The following is a 17,303-nucleotide window of genomic DNA, read 5'->3' on the forward strand; positions in this document are numbered from 1 at the left end:
ATGTAGTGATATGCCTGTAGATAATATTACATACACTCATGAATGCGGACAGCCCCCCCCCCCCCCCCCCCCCCCCCCTCAACAGCAGGTTCCCATGTATTCAGCAGTGTGACTTCCCACCACCAGCCGGTGTCAGATATAAGTCAGGGTACATCCGACTATCTTCAGAAGGTTATAAGACGTACTTGAGGATGATCGTGCGTAGGGTTAGTTCCAGGGAGTCTAAAGAAACTCTGTGATAACGTGCTCTGTATCTGATTGTTACCTTACCATGTGTACATTAATAGATCCTGGTTTTGGCCAAGTTACCAGCAGTTCTGTAGATTTCTTGCTGCACAAAGAGCATGGAACATAACAAGCAACACCCCCCCCAGATCTAAACCCATCCTTTAATATCCCACCCAGTCTAATCCCACTCTCCCTCTCACTCCCCACACCCTTTAATATCCCACCCAGTCTAATCCCACTCTCCCTCACTCCCCACACTCTTTAATATCCCACCCAGTCTAACCCCACTCTCCCTCTCACTCCCCACACCCTTTAATATCCCACCCAGTCTAATCCCATTCTCTCCCTCACTCCCCCACCCTTTAATATCCCACCCAGTCTAATCCCACTCTCCCTTTCACTCCCCACACCCTTTAATATCCCACCCAGTCTAATCCCACTCTCCCTCCCCACACCCTTTAATATCCCACCCAGTCTAATCCCATTCTCTCCCTCACTCCCCCACCCTTTAATATCCCACCCAGTCTAATCCCACTCTCCCTCCCCACACCCTTTAATATCCCACCCAGTCTAATCCTACTCTCCCTCTCACTCCCCACACGCTTTAATATCCCACCCAGACCAATCCCACTCTCCCTCCCATTCCCCACACCCTTTAATATCCCACCCAGTCTAATCCCACTCTCCCCCACACCCTTTAATATCCCACCGTCTAATCCCACTCTCCCCTCACCCTTTAATATCCCACCCAGTCTAATCCTACTCTCCCTCTCACTCCCCACACGCTTTAATATCCCACCCAGACCAATCCCACTCACCCTCCCATTCCCCACACCCTTTAATATTCCACCCAGTCTAATCCCACTCTCCCCCACACCCTTTAATATCCCACCCAGTCTAATCCCACTCTCCCTCTCACCCCACACCCTTTAATATCCCATCCAGTCTAATCCCACTCTCCCTCTCGTTCCCTACACCTTTTAAAATCCATCCAGCCTAATCTCAATCCCCTCCTCGCTCTCTGTGCACTTTAATATCCCACCCAGTCTCACCTTACACCCCCCTCATTCCTCACACCCTTTAATATCCCACCCAGTCTCACTTTACACCCCCCTCATTCCCCACACCCTTTAATATCCCACCCAGTGTCACACCCCCCTCATTCCCCACACCCTTTAATATCCCACCCAGTCTCACCTTACACCCCCCTCATTCCCCACACCCTTTAATATCCCACCCAGTCTCACCTTACACCCCCTCGTTCCCCACACCCTTTAATACCCCACCCAGTCTAATCCCACACTCCTCTCGCTCCCCACACCCTTTAATATCCCACCCAGTCTCACCTTACACCCCCCTCATTCCCCACACCCTTTAATATCCCACCCAGTGTCACACCCCCCTCATTCCCCACACCCTTTAATATCCCACCCAGTCTCACTTTACACCCCCCTCATTCCCCACACCCTTTAATACCCCACCCAGTCTCACCTTACACCCCCCCCTCGTTCCCCACACCCTTTAATATCCCACCCAGTGTCACACCCCCCTCGTTCCCCACACCCTTTAATATCCCACCCAGTCTCACCTTACACCCCCCTCATTCCCCACACCCTTTAATATCCCACCCAGTGTCACACCCCCCTCATTCCCCACACCCTTTAATATCCCACCTAGTCTCACCTTACACCCCCCTCGTTCCCCACACCTTTAATATCCCACCTAGTCTCACCTTACACCCCCCTCGTTCCCCACATCCTTTAATACCCCACCCAGTCTCATCTTACACCCCCTCGTTCCCCACACCCTTTAATATCCCACCCAGTCTCACTTTACACCCCCCTCGTTCCCCACACCCTTTAATACCCCACCCAGTGTCACCTTACATCCCCCTCGTTCCCCACACCCTTTAATATCCCACCCAGTCTCACTTTACACCCCCCTCATTCCTCACACCCTTTAATACCCCACCCAGTGTCACCTTACACCCCCCTCGTTCCCCACACCCTTTAATACCCCACCCAGTCTCACTTTACACCCCCCTCATTCCTCACACCCTTTAATGTCCCACCTAGTCTCACTTTACACCCCCCTCATTCCTCACACCCTTTAATGTCCCACCTAGTCTCACTTTACACCCCCCTCGTTCCCCACACCCTTTAATACCCCACCCAGTGTCACCTTACACCCCCCTCGTTCCCCACACCCTTTAATATCCCACCCAGTCTCACTTTACACCCCCCTCATTCCTCACACCCTTTAATACCCCACCCAGTGTCACCTTACACCCCCCTCGTTCCCCACACCCTTTAATATCCCACCCAGTCTCACTTTACAACCCCCCTCATTCCTCACACCCTTTAATACCCCACCCAGTGTCACCTTACACCCCCCTCGTTCCCCACACCCTTTAATACCCCACCCAGTCTCACTTTACACCCCCCTCATTCCTCACACCCTTTAATGTCCCACCTAGTCTCACTTTACACCCCCCTCATTCCTCACACCCTTTAATGTCCCACCTAGTCTCACTTTACACCCCCCTCATTCCTCACACCCTTTAATGTCCCACCTAGTCTCACTTTACACCCCCCTCGTTCCCCACACCCTTTAATACCCCACCCAGTGTCACCTTACACCCCCCTCGTTCCCCACACCCTTTAATATCCCACCCAGTCTCACTTTACACCCCCCTCATTCCTCACACCCTTTAATACCCCACCCAGTGTCACCTTACACCCCCCTCGTTCCCCACACCCTTTAATATCCCACCCAGTCTCACTTTACAACCCCCTCGTTCCCCACACCCTTTAATACCCCATCCAGTCTAATCCCAGACTCCTCTCGCTCCCCACATCCTTTATAAATATATAAGATATCGGAGCAGGATTTTTGCCATTCGGCCCATCAAGTCTGCCCCACTTTTCTACCATGGCTGATATGTTCTTCATCTGTTACTTACAGTGCTACAGACCAAGATTTGGATTGCAAAATTAGCCAGAGCATCTCCTTCCTAGAACACATGACCTAAGAGCAGGAGTCGGTAATTTGAGCCTAAACACCTTCAATGTGATCATGGCTGATCCCATCCTGGCCTCAACTCCACCATCCTGCCCATTCTCCATAACCCTTCAACCCATTACCAATTAAAAATCTGTCTAACTGCTCCTTAAATTTACTTCCTGGCCCAGCATCCACCACACTCTGAGGTAGCGAATTCCACAGATTCACAACCCTTTGGGAGAAGTAGTTTTTCCTCAAATCTGTTTTAAGTTTGCTGTCTCTTATTCTAAGATTATGATGTGGAGATTACCTGCAAATGCTCGCATTCAAAGCATTGTCTGGCATCTTTGACTTTGTCTATATATATGTTTCTGGAACATATCTCTTCATTCACCTGAGGAAGGAGCAGTGCTCCAAAAGCTAGTGTTTGAAACAAGCCTGTTGGACTTTAACCTGGTGTTGTAAGACTTCTTACTAAGATTATGACCTCTTGTTTCGGAATGCCCCACAAGAGGACGCATCATCTCCATGTCTACTTTTTCCATACTTTTTAGCATCTTATATACCTCAATTAGGTCTCCCCTCATTCTTTTAAACCCAAGAGAGTATGGGCCTAAACTGTTCAATCTCTCCTCATATTGCCATCCAGAAAAAGACCCATTTATCCTGACTCTCTGTCTCCTGTCCATCAGTCAGTCTTCTATCCAAGCTAATAAATTACCCCTGATCCCATATGATGTCACCTTGTTAATTAACCTTCTGTGTGGCATCTTATCAAACGCCTTCAGGAAGTCCAGATTATACCTACATCTACAGGATCGCCTGTAGACTAGAAGCGTTTGATATTCTGTGCCAGTTTTTTTCGTAATTTACATGAGCTCTTTTTTATTACTTTTTTAGTATCTTTTTGCCTATGTTTGAAAGTTTCCCAATCTTCCAGCCTGCCACTGGCTTTTGCAATATGATGTAACTTAGTTATTGTCTTTATAATGTCCTTTTTTTTTTTTTTAAATAATTTTTATTGAAAGAGTTTTTCCATACAAACATTTACCCCTACTAATTTTTAAATTATTTACAACACAATCCCTCTAGGCAAATGTCCCCCCCTCGCCCGCCCTCTCGCGCGCACCAGTCCTCCCCCCCCCCCCCCCCCCCCAGGCAACCTTAACAAACAAGGCAGCCTACAGTTTCAGACATGAGCAGCGAGCAGACTTGCCCGCGTTACAGTCGTGCATGTCTCCCCACGACCCTTGCTGCCCCCCCCCTCCCCTCCCCCCCTCCCTCCCCCCCTCCCTCCCCCCCCCTCCCTCCCCCCCCTCCCTCCCTCCCCCCCCCCCCCCCCCCCCCCGGGTTGCTGCTGCCACGACCCCGAACGTCTATCTCTGATCTAAAAAGTCAAGGAAAGGTTGCCACCGCCTGGCGAATCCCTGTACCGACCCTCTCAGGGCAAATTTGATCCTTTCTAGCTGAATATAGCTAGCCATATCGTTAATCCAAGTTTCAACGCTTGGAGGCCTCGCGTCCTTCCATTGAATTAATATCCTTCGTCGAGCCACTAGGGACGCAAAGGCCAGTATTCCGGCCTCCCTAGCCTCCTGTACCCCCGGTTCTACCCCGACCCCAAAGATCGCAAGCCCCCATCCTGGTTTGACCCTGGACCCCACCACCTTCGACACCGTCCTTGCCACCCCCTTCCAGAACCCTTCCAGCACCGGACATGCCCAGAACATATGCACATGGTTCGCTGGGCTTCCCAGACATCTGACACACCTGTCCTCACCCCCAAAGAACCGGCTCATCCTTGTCCCCGTCATGTGAGCTCTATGCAGCACCTTAAATTGAATGAGGCTCAGTCTCGCACACGAGGAGGAAGAGTTGACCTTCTCCAGTGCATCCGCCCACGTCCCGTCTTCTATCTGCTCTCCCAGCTCCCCTTCCCACTTGGCTTTCAGCTCCTCCCCTGATGCTGCTTCCGCCTCCTGCATTATCTTGTAGATGTCTGATATCTTCCCCCCTCCGACCCAGACCCCCGAGAGCACCCTATCACTCGCCCCCTTACTGGGGAGCAGGGGAAACACCTCCACCTGCCGCCTAGCAAATGCCTTCACTTGTAAATATCTGAACATGTTTCCCGGGGGGAGCTCAAACTTCTCCTCCAGCCCTCCCAGGCTCGCAAACCTCCCCTCTATAAACAGGTCCTTCAGCTGCCGTATGCCCACCCTGTACCAGCTCTGAAATCCCCCGTCGATGTTCCCCGGGATGAATCTATGGTTCCCTCTTATTGGCGCCGCCAACAGACCTCCCATTTCCCCCCTATGTCGCCTCCACTGCCCCCATATCTTGAGGGTGGCCGCCACCACCGGGCTCGTGGTGTACCTCGTGGGGGGGAGCGGCCATGGTGCCGTTACTAGGGCCCCCAGGCTTGTGTTGCCACAGGACGCCCTCTCCATTCGTTTCCAAGCTGCCCCCTCCCCTTCCATCATCCACTTGCGCACCATTGACACATTTGCCGCCCAGTAGTACCCCGAAAGGTTGGGTAATGCCAGCCCTCCACTGTCCCTACTCCGCTCCAAAAAGACCCTCCTCACCCTTGGGGTGCCATGCGCCCACACGTAGCTCATGATGCTACTCGTCACCTTTTTGAAGAAGGCCCTAGGGAGGAAGATGGGCAAGCACTGAAATAAAAACAAGAACCTTGGGAGGACCGTCATTTTGATTGACTGCACCCTCCCCGCCAGCGACAACGGTACCATGTCCCACCTCTTAAATTCCTCCTCCATCTGTTCCACCAGCCTGGAAAAGTTCAACTTGTGGAGGGTCCCCCAGTTCCTTGCCACCTGCACCCCTAAGTACCTAAAGCTCTTTCCTGCTCGCTTGAAGGGGAGTCTCCCAATACCCTCTCCCTGGTCCCCCGGGTGTATCACAAAAACCTCGCTTTTGCCCAAATTTAGTTTGTACCCCGAAAAGTCCCCAAACTCTGCTAATAGTTCCATTATCTCCGGCATTCCCCCTTCTGGGTCTGCCACGTACAGCAGTAGATCATCCGCATACAGCGATACTCGATGTTCCTCCCCTCCCCTAGTCAGTCCTCTCCACCCCCCTGAACCCCTCAGTGCCATCGCCAACGGTTCAATCGCCAGTGCGAAAAGTAGGGGGGATAGGGGACATCCCTGCCTGGTCCCTCGGTGGAGCCCGAAATACTCCGACCTCCTCCCGTTTGTCACTACACTCGCCGTCGGGGCCGAGTAGAGCAACTTCACCCACTTAATAAACCCTTCCCCAAACCCAAACCGTTCCAACGTCTCCCACAGGTACTCCCACTCCACCCTATCAAATGCCTTCTCCGCATCCAGCGCTACCACTATCTCAGCCTCCCCCTCCACTGCCGGCATCATAATTACATTCAGCAGTCTCCGCACGTTCGTGTTGAGCTGCCGCCCCTTCACGAACCCCGTCTGGTCCTCATGGATTACCCCTGGCACACAATCCTCTATTCTAGCTGCCAGGATCTTTGCCAGCAACTTGGCATCCACGTTCAGAAGCGAAATAGGCCTGTAGGACCCGCACTGCACGGGGTCTTTATCCCGCTTCAATATCAGGGAGATCAGAGCCTGCGACATTGTCGGGGGCAGAACCCCCCCCTCTCGCGCCTCATTAAAGGCTCGTACCAGTACCGGTCCCACCAGGTCCACATTTTTCTTATAGAATTCCACCGGGAACCCATCTGGCCCCGGCGCCTTCCCCGCTTGCATCTGACCTATTCCCTTGACTAGCTCCTCTAGCCCTATTGGCGCCCCCAGCCCTTCTACCAGCCCCTCCTGGACCCTTGGGAACCTCAATTTGTTTAGGAAGTCCTCCATTCCCCCTCTCCTCGTCGGCGGCTCAGACCGATACAACTCCTTGTAAAAATCCCTGAAGACCCCGTTCACTTCTTGCCCCTTCTGCACTACCTTCCCGCCCCTCTCCTTCACTCCCCCAATCTCCCTAGCCGCATCTCGTTTGCGAAGCTGGTGTGCCAGCATCCTGCTCGCCTTTTCCCCATACTCATAGACCGCGCCCTGTGCCCTTCTCCACTGCGTCTCTGCCTTCCTGGTGGTCAGCAGGTCGAACTTGACCTGCAGGCTGCGCCGTTCTCCCAGCAGCCCCTCCTCTGGTGCCTCCGCATATCTCCTATCCACTTCCAATAGCTCCCCCACCAGCCTCTCCCTCTCCTGCCTCTCCTTTCTTTCTCTGTGCGCCCTTATGGAGATCAGCTCTCCCCTGATCACTGCCTTCAGGGCCTCCCAGACCATCCCCACCTGCACCTCACCCGTGTCATTCAAGTCCAGATAGCTCTCAATGCTCTTCCGGACCCTTTTACACACCTCGTCGTCCGCTAACAGCCCCACATCCAGCCGCCACAGTGGGCGCTGGTCCCGCGCCTCCCCCATTTCCACATCCACCCAATGTGGTGCATGATCAGAGATCGCAATGGCCGAGTACTCAGCTTCCCGTACCCTCGGGATCAGCCCCCTGCTCAACACGAAGAAATCGATTCTGGAGTACACTCTATGGACGTGGGAGAAAAAGGAATACTCCCTCGCCCTCGGCCTACCAAACCTCCATGGGTCTACTCCTCCCATCTGCTCCATGTACCCCCTCAGCACTTCTGCCGCTGCCGGCCTCCTATTGGTCCTTGAGCTCGATCTGTCTAGCCCGGGGTCCAGCACTGTGTTAAAGTCCCCCCCCATGATCAAGCCCCCTGCCTCCAGTCCCGGAATGAGGCCCAATAGGCGCCTCATAAAACCCGCGTCATCCCAGTTCGGGGCATATACGTTGACCATCAGCACTTTCTCCCCCTGCAGCTTACCCTTCACCATCACATACCTACCCTCCTTATCCGCCACCACCTCCTCCGCCACGAACGACACCCTCTTTCCCACCAGAATCGCCACCCCCCCGGTTCTTTGCGTCCAATCCAGAGTGGAACACCTGTCCCACCCACCCCCTTCTCAGGCGAACCTGGTCCACTACCTTCAAATGGGTCTCCTGTAACATTGCTACATCAGCCTTCAGTCCCTTCAGGTGTGAGAATACCCTTGATCTCTTGACCGGCCCATTCAACCCCCTCACGTTCCAAGTGATCAGCCGGGTCGCGGGACGACCCGCCCCCTTCCCCTGCCGATTAGCCATGTCCTGTTCCCTGCTCGCCCCGGGTCGACCCTCCCCTTCTGACCCGCTCCCCATGACGATGTCCCCCTCCCCCCACCTCTCCAGTCCTCCACTTCCCGTTTCTGGTCTTTTCAGCAGCAACCCGGTGTCCCTCCCTAAACCCCCTCCCCCCCCCCCCCCAGGCTAGGACCCCTCCTAGCCGCGATGTACCCTCCATCGTACTCCCGTAAGTCAGCTGGTTCACGCTGACCCGGCTGCTCCTGCCACACTCCGACTCCCCCCGGCTTGGGGGGGGGGGCCTCCCCCCCCTTGCCACTCCTCCCTGGCCCCGCTCCAACGCGGGAAAGGTCGCCATTGCTAGCCACGCCCCGCGCTCCTCCCCTCCCCCCTCCTCTGCCCCGCGCGCGGGAAAACAGAGGAAAGCCCGCGCTTTCGCCCTGCCACACCCCACCCCACCATCTTCAGTTCCACCCCCGTCCCCGTCCATGCCTGTAAAAGAACCCCCCCTAGGAGCCCATATCCCCGATCTGCTCTCCCCCCCGTCCCACCTCCCCAACTTAACATTATAAATAACAGATAAATAACAAATAACAATGTACTTAACAGTCGCCCTCTACCAAACAGCATAAATAACCATAAATAACCATGAATAACCACAATAACAATAACTAAGGGAAGTTGGCAAAGGGGGAAAAAACATCAGAAGAAAAACCACAGCAAGAGTTCAAAATCCAAACAAAGAATTCAGCTGAAAGTACCCGAGCGGCTACGGCCGCCAAGTATCCCCTGGGTCTAATTCGAGTCCAGTTTCTCTTCCTGTACAAAGGCCCACGCCTCCTCTGGGGACTCAAAATAGTGGTGTTGGTTCCTGTAGGTGACCCACAAGCGCGCTGGCTGCAGCATTCCGAACCTGATCCGTTTTGCATGTAGCACCGCCTTCGTCCGGTTGTACCGGGCCCGCCGCTTTGCCACCTCCGCACTCCAGTCCTGGTAGACCCTCACCGTCGAGTTCTCCCACTTGCTGCTCCTTTCCCTCTTGGCCCACTCCAGCACTCTCTCACGGTCGCTGAGTCGCTGGAACCGCACCAGCACCGCCCTCGGGGGCTCATTTGCTCTTGGCCTCCTAGCCATGACCCTGTAGGCCTCTTCCAGCTCCAGGGGCGAAGGGACGGCCCCCGCCCCCATCAGGGAGCTCAGCATTTCTGCTACATATCCCGGGAGGTCTGACCCCTCCAGGCCTTCTGCCAGGCCCAAGATCCTCAGGTTCTTCCGCCTCATTCGGGTATCCAGCTCCTCAAAACGGCTCTGCCATTTCAGGTGGAGTGCCTCGTGCACCTCTACCTTTCCCACGAGGACCGTGGCCTCCTCCTCCCTCACAGTCATCTCCTGTTGCAGCTCCCGAATCGACGCCTCTTGGGTCGCCTGGGCTCCCATCAGCCTGGTGGTCGTCGCATTCATTGACTCCAAGAGCTCCATTTTCAGCTCCGTAAAGAAGCGCAGGAGAGCGGCCTGCTGCTCCTCCGCCCATTTCCTCCACTCCTCGGGTGCGCCACCGGCCGCCATTTTGGTCTTCTTCCCCCGCTTTTTTTTGGGAGCTGCTGTTGCTTTCTTTACCACCCCACTCCAGGTACCGACCATAAAGTTGGTCTGGTTCTCTTCAGGGAGCCTTCCCCCACCGGGATTTGTCCTTACAGCGCCGTTGGGGCCCTCCAATCGGCCCGAAAACACCTTTGTAGCAGGAGCAGCCAAACGTGCGACTTAGCTGGTCATAGCCGCAACCGGAAGTCTCTTTATAATGTCCTTGACCTCCTTGTTTAGCCATAGGTGTTTTTTACCCCTCTTCCCATCTTTCTTCCTCAATGGGATATATTTTAGTTGTATCTCCTTAAACAACTGCCACTGCTCATCAGCTGTCCTACCTTTTAGCTTTCCTGCTCAGTCTATACAAGCCAAATCTGTCCTCCAACCTATGTAATTTCCTTTGTTTAGTTCCAGAACACTAGTGTGGACTCCTCTTTCTCGTCCCCAAAATGAATCTTAAATTCTACCATACTGTGGTCACTACTCCCTCGTGGATCCTTAACTATGAGGTCATTAATTAACCCCTCCTCATTACAGAACACCAAATCGAGAGTAGCCTCCTCCAAGGTTGGTTCCCCAACATACTGTTCCAGGAAACAATCTCTAATGCATTCAGTGAACTCTGCCCCACAGGCTACCCTAGCCAATTTGATTCCTCAAGTCTATGCGTATTAAAATCACCCATTATTATTGCCGTACCTTTCTTACAAGTCCCCAGTATTTCCTGGTTTATACTGTGCCCCACTATAGAACTACTGTTTCAGGACTTATAGATTACTCCTACCAAGGACTTCTTCCCTTTGTTATTTCTACCCAGACTGAATCCACAACTTGATCTCCAGTGCATATGTAATTTCACATTACATCTGATCCCTTTCCTCACCAGCAGGGCTACGCCATCTCATTTTCCTTTCACCCATCCAAAATACTGCGTACCCTTGGATATTCAATACCCAGACCTGGTCTTCTTGTACCCACATTTCAATAATTCCCATCAAGTTATAACCTTTTGTTTCTATTTGCGCCGTTAGCTCTTTAAGTTTGTTTCGAAGGCTTCTTGCATTTCGACACAAAGCTTAAAAAAAATTTTTAATGCTAGATTTCCCTACTCTTCTATAATTCCTTGGTGCATAAAGACATTCATCTGTTCCGTCCCTCACTTTTATTTTCTGGTAACCATCCAACACATTGCTAACCTGCACTTTCCCCCCCCCCCCATTTTTTAATATTAATTTAGAGTACCCAATTATTCTTTTTTTCCAATTAAGGAGTAATTTAGCATGGCCAATCCACCTACCCTGCACATCTTTGGGTTTTGGGGGTGAAACCTGCGCAGCCATGGGGAGAATGTGCAAACTCCACACGGACAGTGACACGGAGTCGGGATTCGAACCTGGGTCCTCAGTGCCGTAGGCAGCAGTGCTAACCACTGTGCTATCGCCCCGTCCAAACTAACCTGTGCTCTTAACTCCTCCTTTAAATTGGGTTTTCTAGTTTCCCCTACAACTGAACCCCCCCCCCCCCAATTTAGTTTAAAGCCCTGTCTACAGCCCCAGTTACGTGATTCGCTAGCATAATTCAGATGAAGACCGTCCCTTCGGAACAGCTCCCCTCTCGTACTGGTGCGAATGTTCCGTAGTATCCCATTCAGTCTAATCCCACACTCCCCAGATCCTCTAATATCCCAACCAGTCTAATCCCACAGTCCCCTTGCTCCCCACACCCTTTACTACCTTGCCCAATCTAAACCCACTCTTCCCCTCACCCTCCCCCCACACCCTATAATATCCCACCCAGTCTAATCTCAATCTATTTTTTTGCCCTCTGTACACATTAATATCCCACCCAGTAGGGCAGCACGGTGACACAGTGGTTAGCACTGCTGCCTCACGGCGCCATGGTCCCAGGTTCGATCCCAGCCCTGGGTCACTGTCCGTGTGGAGTTTGTACATTCTCCCCATGTCTGCGTGGGTTTCACCCCCACAACCCAAAGATGTGCAGGGTAGGTAGATTGGCCACGCTAAATTGGCCCTTAATTGGAAAAAATTAATTGGGTACTCTAAATTTTTTTAAAAAGTTAATATTTGGGCAGCACGGTGGCGCAGTGGTTAGCATTGCTGCCTACGGCGCTGAGGACCCGGGTTCGAATCCCGGCCCTGGGTCACTGTCCGTGTGGAGTTTGCACATTCTCCCCGTGTTTGCGTGGGTTTCACCCCCACAACCCAAAGATGTGCAGGGTTGGCGGATTGGCCACACTAAATTGCCCCTTAATTGGAAAAAATAATTGGGTACTCTAAATTTATAAAAAATAAAATTTTTTAAAAAAGTTAATATTTAACCGGTCAAATCCCAATATCCCCCTCACTCTCCAAACTCTTTAATATCCCACCCCGGGGTCTAATCCCAATCTTCTCACTCTTTACACTTTAAAATCCCATCCACCTTTGCTCTTGTCATGGGAATGTCACTTTAAGGAATGTTTGGCTGCTCATATTACTGCAGTGATGTCAGAGCGTGGGTGGAGCTGGGCTGTCTGTCAGCTTTTTACTTTCATTTTAGATTGTTTGCTGCAGGGTGTGTTTTAGTTTCGTTTTCAGCATTGGAGCTGAAGCCAGACAAAGCAGGTGCACTGTTGTTCTCTCTGCCATCAAAAGACTATCTCTTGATCATTTGGTAAATTCAGAATTATAAATGTTCTCAGTAGTGAATGTAAACCTTATGTGCTTCTGTTAAAAGGTGCTTCTTTTGTCTGGATGTTGTTTGGGAAATTATTAAGCTGCACTTAGTGTTGTATTCTTTGGGGGTGTATTTGAATTGATGGTTGCTCAGATGTTCACTGTATGTTTTAAAAAGGTTAACTTGAGTTCATAGAATAAACATTGTTTTGCTTTAAAAAATACTTTCCGGGCAGCACGGTGGCGCAGTGGTTAACATTGCTGCCTCACGGCGCTGAGGTCCCAGGTTCGATCCCGGCTCTGGGTCACTGTCTGTGTGGAGTTTGCACATTCTCCCCGTGTTTGGGTGGGTTTCGCCCCCACAACCCAAAGATGTGCAGGCTAGGTGGATTGGCCATGCTAAATTGCCCCTTAATTGGAAAAATGAATTGAATTGGGTACTCTAAATTTATTTATTTTTAAAATACTTTTCCATTTCTGCTGTACCACACCTGTAGAGTGGGTCATGTGCTCATCCGTACCACAATCTATTAAAAGTTGTGGGTCAGGTGAACTCCATGATACACTTTGAGATTCTCTAAACCCTGGCCTATAACTCTCCATACCCTTTAATACCCCACCCAGTCTAATTAATCCCCCTCATCTCCACACCCTTTACCCCAGTCTAATCAGACTCTCCCCCTTACTCTTTTACTCCATCTGGTGGAAACAGCCTCACCATCCAAACTCTCATCCCTCTCTGTCAAGATCTGCTCAGTTAGAATGAGACGTTTCTCATCACTAATAACATCGTAACTGTAGATTTCAATGAGAAACTCTGCAGCGGTACCATTTGCTGTCAAACATCAGGAAGTGAAGCAATTTGATCCTTTACGTTCAGGCCTTGTAATCTTTGAACATCAATCTTTGGAATGAATTTGACCTTGCCGTTGTATAAATCATGGGAATAGTTCAATAATATTTGCTGACAAAATGTTTTCGGTGTACTCGCAGGTCATATGATGGATCATGGAAATGGTGTTGTCAACGTTCAGTCACCACTGAGCTGCCAGGAGGAAAACCTGATCATTAAGGAAGACAAACCTGGGAAAAACCTGAAATCTGCCTCCGTGCATAATACGAGAGGAGCCACAGCTGACATCGGGTCAAAGTTAAGGTCGCGAGATGACAAACATGCCAGTGGTCAGCCCCATCACAGAGGTGAAAGAGACAGTAGGGGAGGCGGGGAGAAGATTCTGGAAAGTTGGGAGAAGGTTGCTCTCTCTGGTGCGTACTCAGAAACGAGATATGGAATTTCCGAAAATCATAGATCCATGTCAGTGGAGAGGGAAAGCTGGGGGAGTCCCTCATCACGGCGCCCAAAGTACAGTTACAGGGCTAACATGGACAAAGGGGAAGAGGAGGGCAACAGAAATTACCATGAGAAGCACTATAGTCCCTCGCCAGAGTCAGTCACAGAGCCTAGCTGCAGAATGGCGCACATCATGCATTCAAATATCAACAACCCTGACCCAAAGGTAAATCAGGTAAAGCATCGCAGTGCAGATAAACCACCAAGGCCTGAATGCAAAGACCCAAATAGAAAACGGTGTGAAAGTAGACAGAGCCCCAATGTCCATCTTTATATGTCTGAGTTAGTGCCTCATCCCTTCGAAACCAAGAACCAGACGCTCATTGACAGTCGACCTCCAACTGAACACAGTAAAAGGAAGTCCAGGCGGAGTTCAAGAGAGGAAACTGCGAATGGCACGAATTCCCAGGGGCTCCTGACAACTGATGAGGAGACTTTGAGGGATGAGAAAACGGGCAAACTTGTGAAGGTCAGGTCAGAGTCTCCGAGAGATATCCCAGCAGACATGGGGTCAAAGGTAAGGTCACGAGATGACAAATATTTCAGTGGTCATATCCAGTCAAGGGTTGAAAGAGACAGCAAGGGAGGGGGAGAGAAGATTCTGGAACGATCAGAGAAGGTTCCTCTCTTCAACTCACACCCAGGGCCAAGGCATGGATTCTCCGAAAACCAACTGTCTCTCTCGGTGGAAGATGAAAGTTGGGGGGAACCCTACATCAGCCCCTCTTTGCAGCGTCCGAAATACAGTTACAAAGCCAGCATGGAAAAAGGGGAAGAGATCAGATATACTCCCGACACATATTCCTACAAGACACCAGCCGAACCCAACCTGCGAGTTTCACAAAAGATGGAATACACGGTGATATCCAACATCAAAACCCCGGAGGTCAAAAGAAAACATATAAAGCACAAGAGTTTGGGCAGGGAACACATGGCAATTGAACCAGGTGTGAAAGAGCAGAACATTCAATCAGGTATGATTAAGCAGAGCCCAGATGTTGAATTTGGTGTGCCCAAGTCATACTCTAAGACTGATGGTACTGCCGAGCAGGTTTCCGGTGGGTTTGCAGACATTTACTTGTCACCTGAGTATCCTGGAAGAAAGACACAAAAGATCTTAAGAGATAAAAGCTCCACAGCAAACAAAGCCCTTGAGACTTGGAACTGTCTGGAATCCCAGAGCACTGTGACAAATGAAACAGATGAATATAGTCAAGTTGCTTACTCAGTAGGAGAAATCAAATGTTTGGAAGGATGGGGGAAAGGGCTCGTTTACGAACCCCAGTTTGAGGCAAAACAGAGGGACAGGTGTTCTGATGGATCTTACGAGAAAAAGGAAACTGCACCGCAGCACTCATTTAATTCCAGGAGGCCCAGGTACAGCTATGGTACAAATAAGGACACGGAAGATTATAGCGCAACTCTATTGAAAAACAGCATCGCTCATCTTTCTCAGGCGTCTGATCAACCAGTGCTTAGAATTACCAACAAGTCAGAATATATGGTGTCCTCCACTTCAACAAGCCCCGAGATGAATAGGAAACTAATCAAATATACCAGCTCGCTGGAGGAACAGCCACCTGCTCTTTCTAACTTCGTTAATAAAGCCAAGCAACTTGAAGTTGCAACAACAATGCAGCCAGTCTCAGCCAATGAGTCGTTGACAGTGCCCTGCTTATTGAATTCAGACAACTTAACCAAAGACAACCAACAAGCCAATGACCTAGTCCTCGACTATAGTAGTAGCACGTCGTGCCTGCACAAGATCTCTGCTTCCGGAAGTCAGATAGAATTGAGTTCCAGTAATTCTTCGGATAGATCAAGAGAATGCCAGAGGATTGTTTACAGCAAGCCTCACCTCCACGATGCAGCAGATGGAGACGTTCATCGAGAACGCAAGGAAATGGTTTCAGGAGATGTCAAACCAATGGCTTCACAGTCAACCACATCACTACGCCAGAGACTGCCCTCACTCGGGATGACATTAACCGATGGCACTTTGTCTGTTGACATCCCCAGGCCAATCGTGTCCACATCGCGGAAGAATCTGCTTGGGGCAACTTACAACAATGAGATCAACTCCAACAATGTGCGTTCCAAACCTGTTCACTTCAAACACCAATACCAAGAGTGTCAAAAGAGGTCACTGCAGACCCGAAAACGCTACCAAGAGGAGGTGAACGCGGCCCTGATGATCCAAGCGGCCTGGAAAGGCTACCAGACCAGAGCACAGATTCGGAAACAGGCGGAAGCCGCGGTTATAATTCAAGCAGCCTTTCGCGGTTACCAGGTCAGAAAGTTTCTAACGGAGGGGATTAGTGAGAATGAAATTGACGATCTAAATGACTTACGGAACGAGGACTGGCAAAACTCTGAGTACCCTGAAGTCTTTTTGGAAGAGATCTCACAGAGTGACTACAGTGAGAGTGATGCAGATTCCACGGAGGACTGGCTGGAGTCACCGGTCAGCGTGGCCACGGCTAGTCCCGGGGTTCATGGAAACGACGGCTTAGTCCACGAGGGCAGCGCTATCGATGTCAGTTGCTCAAACCCTCTGCTACAGTATGAAAGTGTTTACCAGTCGCAGACCTGCAACTGGGGAGGGATTTAGAATAAAGGGTGCTTTATTCCTTTCTAAAGATAACAATGCAAGTTTAACCTTAAGAGACAGCATTTGGAATAAACATACAACTTAAATAAAGGCGTTTGTTCTGTTTTTCATTGGGGCACCCTGTTCAAGGTGTGATACAAGCACTGAATGGAATGAAATGAAAATCGCTTTATTGTCACGAGTAGGCTTCAATTAAGTTACTGTGAAAAGCCCCTAGTCGCCACATTCCGGCGCCTGTCCGGGGAGGCTGGTACGGGAATCGAACCGTGCTGCTGGCCTGCTTTAAAAAAAACGGCGATTTAGCCCAGTGAGCTAAACCAGCCAAGGCTGGGTAGAAAAGGAGAGAAGGTGCTGAGAATCAGGACAAATGGGTGGGCGATGCTCAGTTTTGGGTTTAAAAACGATCTGAGGGCAGCACGGTGGTGCCGTGGGTTAGCACTGCTGCCTCACGGCGCCAAGGACCCAGGTTCGATCCTGGCCCTGGGTCACTGTCCGTGTGGAGTTGGCACATTCTCCCCATGGCTGCGTGGGTCTCACCCTCACACCCCAGTGATGTGCAGGCTAGGTGGATTGGTGACGCTAAATTGCCGCTTAATTGAAAAAAATTAATTGGGTACTCTAAATTTTTAAAATGTAATAAAATAAAATCTGAAGGACATTTGGGTGGAAGAAACAGGGAATGGAGAAAACACATGGCAGATCT

At 50.9% G+C, this 17,303-nt stretch overlaps 1 protein-coding gene across 1 annotated transcript in view; it reads left to right on the forward strand.

The window, feature by feature from the left end:
* The window catches only part of LOC119953686, a 21,363-nt gene extending 4,760 nt beyond the window's left edge, over nucleotides 1–16,603 (forward strand). The window contains exon 3 of the mRNA XM_038778217.1: nucleotides 13,632–16,603. Coding sequence (XP_038634145.1) covers nucleotides 13,632–16,600 — 2,969 coding nt within the window. The 3' untranslated portion in view covers nucleotides 16,601–16,603. The remainder of the gene's footprint in view (nucleotides 1–13,631) is intronic.
* The last annotated feature ends 700 nt before the right edge of the window (nucleotides 16,604–17,303 follow it).

Source organism: Scyliorhinus canicula, chromosome 18 (assembly GCF_902713615.1).
Source record: "Scyliorhinus canicula chromosome 18, sScyCan1.1, whole genome shotgun sequence".
NCBI lineage: Eukaryota > Metazoa > Chordata > Chondrichthyes > Carcharhiniformes > Scyliorhinidae > Scyliorhinus > Scyliorhinus canicula.